The sequence below is a fragment of the Apteryx mantelli genome, chromosome 6, assembly GCF_036417845.1.
Source record: "Apteryx mantelli isolate bAptMan1 chromosome 6, bAptMan1.hap1, whole genome shotgun sequence".
Lineage (NCBI taxonomy): Eukaryota > Metazoa > Chordata > Aves > Apterygiformes > Apterygidae > Apteryx > Apteryx mantelli.
The window spans coordinates 7,682,586-7,695,413 of NC_089983.1; the positions used below are offsets into that span (position 1 = coordinate 7,682,586).

Consider the following 12,828-nt stretch of genomic DNA (forward strand, 5'->3'; position numbering starts at 1 on the left):
AGATGGTAGTCAGAACAGAGTACAACATAAAAATGCCCTAAGACCCAGACAGAGGAGGTCTGAGGTTTACAGATATCTCCTTCAATGAAGGACATGTGTATTCAAAAACAAAAGAAACCTTTTTTGCTTAACACTTTCTAAAAATTTTTTTCTTTTTATTTACCATTCAGGAAAGTGAGGTCGCATCTTTGATTCTGTTGGAGGACCTCTAGAAAATGCCCCAAAATCATTATTAGGATGGGTACTTATACAGTAGGAAGATGATGAGGAATCTTCAGTCCTTTATACACATTGTCTTCTAACTAGGGAGCTAAAGGGAAAAACCTTTTTGTAACTGGCCTAAAAAATACTACGGGAGTTCAGGAGATTGCAAAGGATGCTCTGAAAAAAGGAAATACTTTGATTATAAAGCTGACATGTGGATAGAGTATGCTGGAGCTTTTTGACAGTGTTTTTAATCAAAATGTGCTGTTCAGAAAACCAATTTCAAGAAAACTTGAAACAAAAGGATTTGAGATTTTGCAGAGTGCTTTCTCTGATGGGAGAACTGACCTTTCTCAATTTTAAAAAAATGCACTTGGAGAACTGTTTTACAAAAATGCTGGGAATCTTTTGTTCTGTTCCAGCCTGAAAGCTGGAGAGTTATCACAAAATAGTCAGTTCTGTTCAGAGATACAGAAAGCTGAAGTCCTCAAAATACTTCCTAATTTTTCTGGTGTTCAGAAAAGTTAGCCTTGGAATGCTTATTCTTGACACTTCATTACACATAATAGAACTAAAACCTCTCTGTAACTTTCTAGGCTGGGAGTAAGCTCTGTCATGTTTTATTCCATCTCTTTTTTCATTAATAAAATACATTTCCAGTCAGATCCTGGCATAATTTGCTTGAATACTGCGCTTGTGTAAGATGAGAAACCATTAATTCTGTTAACCTTAATAACAGGCCTGACAGACTTGCACCATGTTTTTGATGACTGTATTACCATTGGTCTGTTGATTCATATCTGGATTTGATCTTTGTTTTTCAGACCTCCAGAACTGGGTGGGCCTCCTCCAGGAAAAGCAGTGTTATCTATGAACTGTTTGAGTTTCAGTGTGATAAGAGTGGATACAGAAGAGAAGTTGTCAGTGCTAACTGTACAGGATGTTGGTCAGATTATGCCTGGAGGTAGGAAAACATTTCATGTAGCTTTAATCGTACTCCACATAATTTATCTTTACTTTATACTTGTGCTGATCACATAAACAAAACTGTCAAATGCTAAATACTTTCAGCATAATGTGGCCTTATGTTTTGACATATCACCTAAACACTAGAAGATGAAGTACTCTTTCAAATAGTTTAAAAATTTGTAGTGGAGTATTAACCTACAATAAATATGAATCTGACCATAAGTTTTGGTATGGGCAGTTGCTCTTGGCTGGTTTGCAGTGTTGTCTTATTGTTCCTTAATTAGCATTAGTGTTAACTGACATATAGTTGCATAATAGCAAATAAAGCAGAACAAAACTTTTATGAGAGAAGAAGAAAAATCTTAGAAATACTTGTACCTGAGATATTTTGTTTCACCTAGCGGTTCTTTCTTTGAGTGACAGTCCATGTGTTTGTACTCCAAGCCACGAGCTCTTGGAGCTGTGAAAGCTCTTCTCTTCAGCAATATCTGCAGTGGTGATCTAAGACTGTTTCTATAACATAGAAGCATATGCAGGCCAAGACGACACCTCTGTTCCTCTCAGCCGTCACAATGTGAATGAGAGCAGTCTTTTAGTTGAGATCATTCAATATCTGGCAATGGTTTACTGATTTTGTAGGCTTTATATTTATTGCTGCTTTCTTATTTTTATCACTTAGCCCTCCAACATTTCAAGACCTAGCTTTACCCTGACATGTAGCCTGTCACCTATTAGTATTTCTATGTGGCCTAGACACTTAAGATAGCATTGAAGTCTTTCATTTTTGAACCTGATACTAAGTATATGTACTCCTGTCAAGCTCTCTGAATTGAGGTAGTCTTTGTGAAGCACATGTTCTATTTGGTGCTGGATGTGTAGGTGATTCCCAATTACTTGAAAGTTCAGGAAGCAGTGGCTTTGGGTTTTTCTCTTGATAAAGCTGTCACACTTGGAGTTCCAGACTGTGGACATCCCAGCAGATTGGTGAGCCTCGATTAGGCTCAGATTCTTAGTAACATCTGTTTGGTCCCCTTTACTTCCTAAGGTATCTATGGGCATCGTTCCCCAGCCCCATTGTGCGGATTGTAGCAAAAGCTTCTTGACTCTTCCCTGCTGTCCTCCTTTGAGGCTGGAATCATGTATTGAAATTTAGAAAACACTAAAGAAACTTAATAAAATTTAAGTGCCAAACCAGACAAAAAACAGTGGGCAATGACTGGCCTCTGTCTGCGTGCCGAAAGACCACTTGGTGCACTCTATTCCAGTACTGAAGGTTGCAACATAAAGCTTGGTGATGTAGGATTCCCTGGCAGCATCTGTCTGAGAGTACCAGCAGCTTCAAGCCCTGTCCTGACTTGGGCTGGGTGTACTTGGAGAGGATGAGATGCAGATTCCTTGGAATTCTCTTTGCTCCTTTGGGTCTACTGTGTGGTGTCCAGAGAACCTGATTAATTCTGGTCATGCCCTTGGCACTTGTGGCTTTGCTGTTCTTGGTGTAGCCTTGTTACAAACCTCATACTATGCTGAGATATGATTCCAAAGTCCCCCTCCTCTGTACAGCATTTATTCAAGGTAAGGAAGGATGAAAGGAAAAGCCATTTTCTGCTGTTTCAGCAAGCACCTCTTCTCTAGACATCAAGGTCCTCCTATCAGTAAGAGGAGGCAAACTCCTCTTTAGCCTGCTGATAAAAATCTCAAGCCATCTTGTAGAAAGTCATGCTGATGTTGGATCATTTTCCTCATTATTCCCAGAAGCATTTTGTCACCGCTAAGGATGATGGTAGTTAGTCCTACTGAACTTAAATTCAGGTTCAGAACTTCCTCCTGCTACCAATAAGAGAGTAAGCAGAATCTCTGCATCTCAGCCCCTGACTGGCCATATCCTCTGTACATAAAGGGAAAGAAGCCCTTGGTACTGAGATTCATGCCTGACCTACTTATTTTAACTGCAGAACTTTTGAACATCTCTACTCTGACCCTCAAGGTAGATGGGCAAGGCAGGATGTCCGCAATGCTCTTTTGGGAGCAAGGGCCTTGTGGCCAGCAGGAGGATTTTAAATACACTCCTAGATATGTTTCACAGGATTGTATGCGTTCTGCAGATCCTGTTGGAGTTCAGTGTGCCAAGTGTCCTCAGGCAAGTGGTGTCTGTGGTCACAGGCCAACAATCCTACACAGAAAAATCCTTGTGTTCAGTTGATTTCAGCAGTTACCATTATGTCACCATATTCCTTCTTTTCTGTTTGTGATCCTTGAGCATGCTCTTACAGATCTGACATCACAGATCTGAGTCAAGATAGCCAGGCGGTTAATCTACAACACCAGAATTTCTGCTTCAACTTAAACTCTAGGAAGTAATGCTGTAAAGGTAGGCCAGGGTGAGTACAGCCATCAAGAATAATGACTATTCGTCATCATATGACCTGAATGTGAGAGCATGCTCAAGGATCATGAGCAGAAAAGAAAGAAGCATGGTGACTTAATTAATCTGGCTTAATGGGTTCTGATTTTCTTCATCTGGAAGTTCAAATTCAGGTTCTTAAGCTTAGCCAGCCTCCTTCTGGGTCCTTCCAGACAAGACTGGCTTCTGCATCTGAACCTGCAGAATGGTTATTTTTGCACTTCAGCCGGAATACAGATGGCTTATACTACTACTGCTGTCAAGTTTGGCTGTTCAGGCTGTTGATGTCCTCTTGGAACTCCATCAAAATTTAGCTGCATTCACAATTAGTTTCTTCTGCTTTGATTATTGATTAGTCTCAGGAACATGTAGGCAACAAGTTTGCATTCCTTTCAGATAGTTATGAATCATTTAGTGAGCTGACTGAGGTTGAACTTGGCATTCATCCAGCATTTAAAATTCAGAAAAGTGGTACTTGATTCAGCATCAGTTAAAATCTTTGGATCATTTAAATGCATGAAGATCCTCCTCCTGACTTTGCTGTAGGCTTGTTCTCTGAGTGGAGAGTGCTTGACTACACTAAGGCACATAGCCTTATAGGTGTGTTGCACCTGATGCTCCTCTTCATATCCAAGCATTACAGCTGGAAGCTCATGTGGTTAATCTTCTGTAGTGCATTTGCTCAGTGAGCAGATTCAGGTCTGCCTTAGGATGCTGGATGAATTATCTGCATGTTTGTGGGTAAGTCATTTCATCTTCCTCTTCCATGCAGGTTGCAAATGCTAAATGTGTCCCTGTTCTTGTGAAATGCACAACTGGGTAGTTTGGGGGATCTTTGACAAATAAATTCCTTCTCCATTGTTGAATGTTTTGGAGCGTTGTCAGGACCCTTCTGTTCCATATGTTTTAGGATGCCATTTACAGACAATTGACAATACCAACATGACTTTCTGTGTTAGTAAGCACCAAGGAGTGACATGTTTGAGGGGATAATAGTCACCAGTGTGTATCCATCTAGTGTCTCGAAGTGATGTGACTTGTCTTTGATGACTGTCGCTATTTCAGAACATAGTACTAAGTGGCAAAAATACTTGTAGATTAAGCCAGAGTTGGACAACTTAATTAACTGTTTTTAAACTCTCACATTCATCAAAACGTTAGTATCTAGGACAGATTAGCTTCAATTTGACAAAACAATAAAGATTCCATCCCTGAGGGTACATATTAACAGCAGTGTCTCTGTACATTCCTTAAGTTAGAACATAAACAATAGAGTGCTTTCTAGAGGACAATCTAAGTATTTTATTCGCTGTGAATGTCTCTTAAAAAAAAAAAAAAAGGCAAGAAGAAAAAGCTTTCAGATGATGAAGAAAGTAGAAAAGCTAGCAATTGTTTATAGATGTGTGCTAAAGGAACTAAGGAAATTAATGACTTTTTCAAATGAGTCTGCATGTACATTCTAACAGTGGATATACTTTTACTTTGCCTTATAAGATTTAAGCTTTTTTCTTTGGAGTATTCATGGATGATGTGCTCTGCCCCTTCTCACTTGGTGTTTGGCATACAGGAGAGAACATATTCACCACCATTTCCTTTCCTGCTGCTTGATGAGTCTTGCTTTTTCGCCCGTTTCCCTTTTTTTCTTTTCCTTTGATTGCAGTGCTTTCACCGAAGGCCTAATTTGAATCTTGTGCCACCCCAGATGACCGTGATCCATCTTCTGATCCCCACTGAATGTGTTTGCAATGTCTTGGAGACAACTGCATGCCTTAGTCACTCGAACATCTTAGGACACAGGAGCTCACATTCCTGAATTTTTTTTTGGTGTGTGCTGTGAAAGTCATCTTCCAGCCCAGAGCTGGTAGCCATGCTGAGGCTTGTTCAGCCAAGTCAAGTGATTCTGATCTCAGTACTTGAAGATCCCTGGTATAGTTTATTCAGGAGCCATCTGGCTAAAAGGTCATGGCTGAAGCGTCCACTTTTGCCTTCATTTTCTTCAGACCTTGCTATTTGTTCTGAGATATTGTGGATCCACCAGGTTATGGTGGGATCTTATTCAGCAAATGAGGCAGGCCCCTCAGCACCGGCATGAAGTCTTATGTCACTGCTGTGTAAGCCATAGGCCTCTCTTGATGCCCCACGCTCTTCAATTGCCTTGGCTGTTCACTTTCATCACCTACTGCAAATGCCAGTCACAAGGGTCACCAAGGAAGTGGAAGTATCCACGAAGAAATGTTCCCATGAAAGACAGCATGGGAATCCCTAAGAGAATCTAGTATGCATTCCCCTGAGATCTCCTCTGCAGCTCCTGGAGGGAAGATGTTCTGCCTCACATGTCGACCACCTCAGGCTATTTTACACACCCTGCCTAGGGAGCTCCTGTCTGGGAACCAGCCTTGCTAAGAGCAGTATTTGGCTCATCACAGTCATCAGTTCTTTTTTTCTGATTGGACTAGTAAAGGTGCTAGTGAGAGTACCAAACCTCTCTTCCTCTGCCTGTTTTGTGCCTCCAACTTCCCCATCGGTTGGGATGTGTTTGACATGTCATCTATCATCTTGGAAACATGTCATATCTTATGTTTGGACCTGGAAGTGAATGCTCGGGGTACTCAGTTGAGTCTGCCTTGCTGCTACTTTCTGATTTGCCATTCTCATTCTTTTGCAGGGGTCCTTCTCGCATTCTTTCTTTGACATGAAGGTAACAGTCTCTTGTCTAGAAGACCTATATCCCCTTTGTAGGGATATCCTATGCTAATGCAGGCTAATGAAAAGTTTGCTGCATCAATTACTTTCTTACACCCAAGCAGAAAAGTTTGGGTCGGTGCCCTCTCTTAGGCTTCTGCAAGATGAACGTCAGCTACCGCATCTACAGTTTCAAGTTCTGGATGGTAACTTTGTTCAACACCTTCCCAGAAGATCGAGGAGAATGGTTCACATCTCAAACCACAGAATGCCTACTTAATGTCTCCAGTTTGTGGATGTCTTAGATGTCGTTGTTTGCTCTGTCCATGGCTCTGCAAATGTTTTCCCAGATTCTGGTAGCTATCGTGATGCATCTTCATTGCAAAGAAATCTGGTTCCTTCATCTCAGTGCCTGATTTGTAAAAGTTGTTGTTATGGGACTACTTTGTGATGCTTTCAGTCTTCATCCCTAGCTTTCTTGTAATGCGAAGAAGCAACTTTTCATTCCCACTCAGTCTGCAGAATTTATTGTAGCAAATCATAGTTTTGTGTGTTCCACTTGGCTTCAGCCTACCACATGATGGCACAACAGTCTTCCACTCTGGAGCTACTTCTCTTGGGGATCTGTAGCAGTGTGTACAATTAAAATGAGATGTTTTCTTCCAATTTAAATCTTGTGCTCTGGATGCTTGTTGGGACCTCCCTTTGAGTTTAGATTCTAGACCGGACCTCCTTTTGAGTCAAGATGCTTATTCATTCTTGTCCAGAAAGCTGACTTTTTATTTATACCTAGTGCTTCTTCTCCTGGACGAGGGAGATAGATTCAGGGCCTTGCAATGAACATCACCATATGCTGTTTTCTTCAGAGATTAGATTTCTCTGGAACAAGTGGTGGTTTATCCTAGCCTTTTGGCATTTTTCCTAAGGCTTTGTGCTTCTAGAGCAAATTGTGACTTACACTTCCAATACCAGGAGGGCCTTCTTGGTTTTATTCTCATTGACCCCGGCTGTCTAGGAAGGCTTCTTCATTACAAGAAGATCATGGATCTCCTCTGCTGGCATGCAGTAACAATCCAAATGGATTATCAGTTGCATACTGCTTCCCTATGAAACCATGAAAGTAGAGCAGGAGAGCACTTTCTAACACACACCAGGCACCTTTGGTAGCAGCACGGCCTGGTATTTCTGTTCCAGTCATCTGCTCTGCAGGTGTCTGACGTTCCTTCTGCACTCAGTGCTCCTCCTGAAACATCCAAAGCTGATCCAGTCTTTGGTAGGGCATTGGTGCAGTCATTTGTTTGCACGATAGGATTCTGATCCTCTGCCAAAAATTTCATGGCAGGGTAACAGCTGGGAGTCACCATCTGTAAGAATGTACATGTGGACTCATTCGAAGAAAGCTTTCTTGCCAGTAATCACTGTTCTTCGTGAAGTGTAGTCCACATGTACATTCCTATCCCATCTGCCTTTCCCTTCTCTCTAATTCTTTTTCAGATGCGAAGCTGTTGAGAGAGACTGAAATGGTGGTAGATGCACTCTCTTGTATATCACACATGAAGCAGAAAAAGAAGAGAAGCAAGAGTATACACTCTACAGATACTGCAAGAGGAAAACCTTGCAGTATCAATTGGCAGGGCAGAACTATGCTTGCTGTTAGAATGTACATGTAGACTACATATATCACACACTGGTTACTGGTAAGTATTTTCTTTTGACTTGATCAGGATGATAGGATTGTCTCTGGGCTTCATAGGTGGACTATCATTTTAGAACTGTAAGCTAGTCTGTTGTTTTTTCCATGTTTGTGAATGAGCTGAGGACTGCAGCATTTGTGTATATCTACAAATTGTTGTGCTATCTCCAGTTATTAATACTTCATTCTGCATCATTGTTCAAGTATTATAGATAATTTGAGTTAATCTCAAAACTGTTTCCTGCAGTAATAAAGTATTTATTCTCTGTTTCAATTTGCCATGAAACTTTAAACTGCCTTTTTTCAGCTTTCTCCTCCTAAATCGCAAAATGAGCTTGTGCATGACTAAATCATGAACTGATGGTTTGTACTGTGTAATTTAATTCCAAGTTTCTGGTTCATGCACATCATTTTCAGCAACTGTTGTTCTACTTCAGACTTGGCCCTATTCCAGAATTTTGGAATGATACCTCCTTATTTAGTCAGCAAAGATTATCGCTGCATGGTCCTGAATACAATAAATGCTGGGGGGTTTTTTATAGATAATTTTCATGAGACCATGATAATTTAGAGGTTGATCTATCAGTAGGGTGAATGACTGTCCCTCCCATTCAGATACAAGGGCTGAACACCTCTCTGAGACTTATCATTGCACCTAAGAGCCTGTTTTGCCAGAGGAGTTCTTGGTTCCTAGTTGCAGCAGAGCTGGCTCTATCATGTATTATCAGTATCAGATGAAATGTGCCACTTTCTTTTTGTGATTTCTCTTGGTGCTGGTTGAATAGTGGCAAAAGTAAGGGCTACTGTATATTGCTAAAGGCTGACCAAATTAAAATACAGTAATACACTCCTTCGTAATAGCTATTGTTAGCCTTATCTGGGCTTCTAATCTGACATGTGCTCCAGGGCCGAAACATTCAAAAAGACCGTGATATAAATAAACCATCTAAATAGATTTCTCATACCTCTGGGCTCTTATAGTTAGGCAGGGGAGAGGAGGGGTGGGGGGAGTGTTTAACGTACTGTACGTGACCACAAAGTGCTCTGAGAATCTGAGTTGGAAGCAGGTGCAATGCAAAAGGGTAGAAAATTGATTTAAGGCATAGTCTCTGTTTTTTAAAAGCTCTCTTTATGTCGTTTTGACCCAGACGGGCCACTCTTATTTCTTTGTTAATCTTAACATCTAATTGTGAAGCTAAACTGCCTTGCTCCATCATGCCCTCTCTGTCCTTATCCTTTTTCCCTTCCCATTGGGGCTGGGAAAAGACAAATCCAGACTGCTGTAAGTAAGGGGTCTAGTTAGCCAGAGAAACCTCTAAAAGAGCAGGGGCTTCAGAAGGCAAATATGACCAGTGGCAGCAGCAAAGGTCAGTGTAATAATTGGTTTACAAGTATGTATATCCTAGATTGAAAATATCTCGGTATAGGTAAAATTCTGAAATTTCAGAAAAAAATTGGTAAAGATAATAGTTGTAGGAACTTTATAAAACAGAATCCTCTAAATGAGTTGAAGGTCATCAAACTGAAGATGGGAAAGAGAGAATACGTAGTCATGGGAGTATATTCAGAAAGGGATTCTGCTGGTTAATGTGAGATGAGCTGTCTTATAACATGGTCTCCAAATAACTTTTGGAAGATTGGCCTGCTTTAAAGGAAGATAAGACATAATGTAGAAAAAATCATTGATCTAGCAGTGGAAGAATAAAATCGCTTAATTCTCTTCCCATTTCTAATGTATTTTTCATGTAACTTAAAGGATGACACTATGAATACCAATGTGTGCAATAGTAAAATGAAAGGAATTGTAAGTCTGTAATTGGTATCTACACATTTTTCATCTTTATTCTCATTTACTCCTGTATGTGATAACCGTCCGCCTTTATATTGAAAAGCAATCACTCCAGTTTTGGCGTCCGTTGCAGCTGAGGATGTCTAGGCTGTGAAACACTAAGGAAAAAATAAATTTGAGAACTTGCTTTGTTATCTAATCTTGCCGAATACATTACACAGGCTGTCAAAAAGATAGATAAAGCTCTGTTGCATGCTGTGTTTTTGCTATAGCTGATAGGTAATTGCTATCAAAATCCTATCTGCCTGTCAGTAGGAAACCAATCTGTGTCAGTTACTGAAACATTCCTGTGTCGTGATTCTGCTGCCTTCTTCTCTTCACCCTTTAGCGAATGTGTGCGTTGTGAAGGTGGATGGCACTCCTTATCTATGTAAAGCTGATGAGGTTGGAGAAATATGTGTGAATTCAGGTGCAACAGGGATGGCGTATTTTGGCCTCCTTGGAATCACCAAGAACGTGTTTGAGGTTTGTATTTCTGTATTTGTGTAATATAAAGTTTTCATTGGTACAGCTTTAGTGTTCTTGCAAATAAATTTATTTCTTCCTTTAGCTTGCTTTTTTAGATTGTTAATAAAAAGCCACGGCGAAACACACTTTGCTTCATTCTGCGTGCCAGAACTTGAATTTTCTTCTCTTATAACCAAAATACAAACTACCATCGGCAGTCAATCAGCTGCTTCTACATTCTGTAATCCAGTTTCATGTGTATGTTATTAAAATTCCTCTTAGTTCTGTATTAACACCTCAGTCTTATGTAAAGTTACTCAGAGACTGCTTAAGTTTGTTGGTGCACAGCTTGGGACGTAGCTTTAGAATTCAGTCTGATATTCACAAGCCGTTCAGATATGATACATTATTTTAAAATAAGCTTCATTTATGTATTGCAAATAGTATGTACTTTTCGATATGAACTTGATGAGTAATAAACAGTGTAATAAACACTGTGAGTGTTCATTTGCTGTAAGGCTTAGAACACTCAACAGTTTGTAGTTCAGTGCAATCTTAAATTATGTTCCTAGGTGGACTGAAGACAAGATGTAGTAAGGATGACAGAAGAACAGTCACAGCCTTATAGTTTGTCAAAATGAAGCAAAAGCACTCTTTCTGCCCAGGTTTTTCCTCACAGTTGTACCCCACTGTTGTATTTTCCCTAATAGACATAACCTTTCCCTCCTCACCCCCAAATGAAAACACAGTATTTTCTGAAATGCTAACAGAGAGATGAAAGAAATCCTGTCCACAATCTTCATTTTCAGAAAAGCTCCTTCTGTATATTTGCCAAATCTCAGCACTTTAATCGGCTTAGCTTTCTGCACTGTCATTAGCTCATGAGAGAACTGGTGAGAAACTCGAGGTAATGAGATAGTCAAGAAAATACACAGCAAGGAAACCAGGTGAGAAGATGAGAGGAACTTGCTGGTGAACTTGCTATTTTTATTCTGGTTCTCTGTTGTAGACTGCCCCAGAATTGCAGCAAACTTAACTTTCTGATAGCCTGGATAATACAGCATTTGTCACATTTGAAGTGATTATACTTAGATACCTATTTCATAAGGGGAGCATTAACAGTAGTAGCAGACTTTCTGATTAAGTGCTATAGTAGTGCAGAATATAAAACCAGATTTAAAAGGTGGTGTGGTGTCTTATTATGAAGGTTAAGTAATTGAGAGAAGGATAGGAAAGACGGCTGGTGCAGAGTTAAGAACTGGTGTGTTCTTCGTTATTCAAAAAGCTGTCGTTCCTGCTAGCCATGGAAGTAAATGCTGACATTAGTCGGGTAATTCTTTAACTGAATGTGGAGCTGCAACGAAGCAGAGGCAGAAAGCATCTTAACTTCAGTTTTCTTATTAATACTATGAGTGTCTGAATACTTTATTTTCTGTGTGCTTTCAGGCTATTCCAGTGACAGCAGCCGGTGTGCCTGTTTCAGATCAACCCTTTACAAGAACAGGATTGCTAGGCTTTGTCGGTCCCGTAAGTGCAAACAAGCCGTGTTGGCCCGACTCTGTCCTGACTCCCAACTCTTAAGTGAACACCCAAGTGAGCTGACGTGCAGTGAAGAGGAGATAGGAGGCCTTGGGGAAACAGAATAGAAAGGCTGCTAGGGTAGCTCGCAGAGGAAGCGAAGCTAAAAGTGAAATAAGTTAGCATTCCGCTTCTAAGCAAGAGTATTCATAGATTTTTTTCAACAGCAGTCAGCCTGTGTCTTCTGACTGCTTCCTGACTGGCGCCAGCCGTGGGGATCCTGTCTCAAGTAGATGGTGTGCGTGTACCTGCGTTGGGCAGCCTGTGTCGGCAGCTAGCCGTCTCCTTTGCGAGCACACGTGCACTCAACAAAATTCTTCGTTGGAGGCAGCGGCCTCACGTGGATCTTGAGAATATCATTGTGCTTTGGGCGGGCATACGTTGTAGGAGTTTGGGGGGCTTTTCCCCCCCCCTCTTTATTTCTAATTCTGTCTCTTTTTCAGGACTATTTGGTGTTTGTGGTGGGAAAATTGGATGGCCTGATGACAGTGAGCGGCCGCAGGCACAATGCAGATGACGTGGTAGCCACCGCGCTGGCAGTAGAACCAATGAAGTTTGTCTACCGAGGAAGGTGAGTATCTTAAAACTTCACCACCATTAGTTCCTTTTTGGTGGTGTTACACAGACACACATGCGCGGACACACACGATCAACAATTATGAGACTGTGTGAATTCTGCATGTGAATTTTTACATATATATTTTACAGGAAAGGTGGCATAAGGTTGTATAGCATGCCAGATAAGAGAACTTTGCTGTCCATGCTAACCCGGAAGGCAAAAACTGACAACCTGATTTGGGCATATTAGATTTCTGAATGTAAAGTTACTTTCCTGTAGTGTAAACCTAGGTCTTTAAGCTTCTATTTAAAACTTTTTTCAAAATATTTCTCAAGACAGTCAAATGAATCTTGCTACAGAATATAAAACGCAAGTCCCTTTGCCCACACGAGTTCTTCTATGCAGAGTGGCCTAGGAGAAGAACTTTGCAGCATATTCTAAAGAAC

The 12,828-nt window shown here is 40.7% G+C and overlaps 1 protein-coding gene across 4 annotated transcripts in view; it reads left to right on the forward strand.

Moving 5' to 3' along the window:
- The window catches only part of DIP2A (disco interacting protein 2 homolog A), a 128,890-nt gene that overhangs the window by 90,529 nt on the left and 25,533 nt on the right, over nt 1–12,828 (forward strand). For all 4 annotated transcript variants that reach the window (XM_067298694.1, XM_067298695.1, XM_067298696.1 and 1 more), the window contains 4 exons: nt 1,029–1,168; nt 10,127–10,263; nt 11,692–11,772; nt 12,267–12,394. In XM_067298694.1, the coding sequence (XP_067154795.1) occupies nt 1,029–1,168; nt 10,127–10,263; nt 11,692–11,772; nt 12,267–12,394 (486 nt within the window). The remainder of the gene's footprint in view (nt 1–1,028; nt 1,169–10,126; nt 10,264–11,691; nt 11,773–12,266; nt 12,395–12,828) is intronic.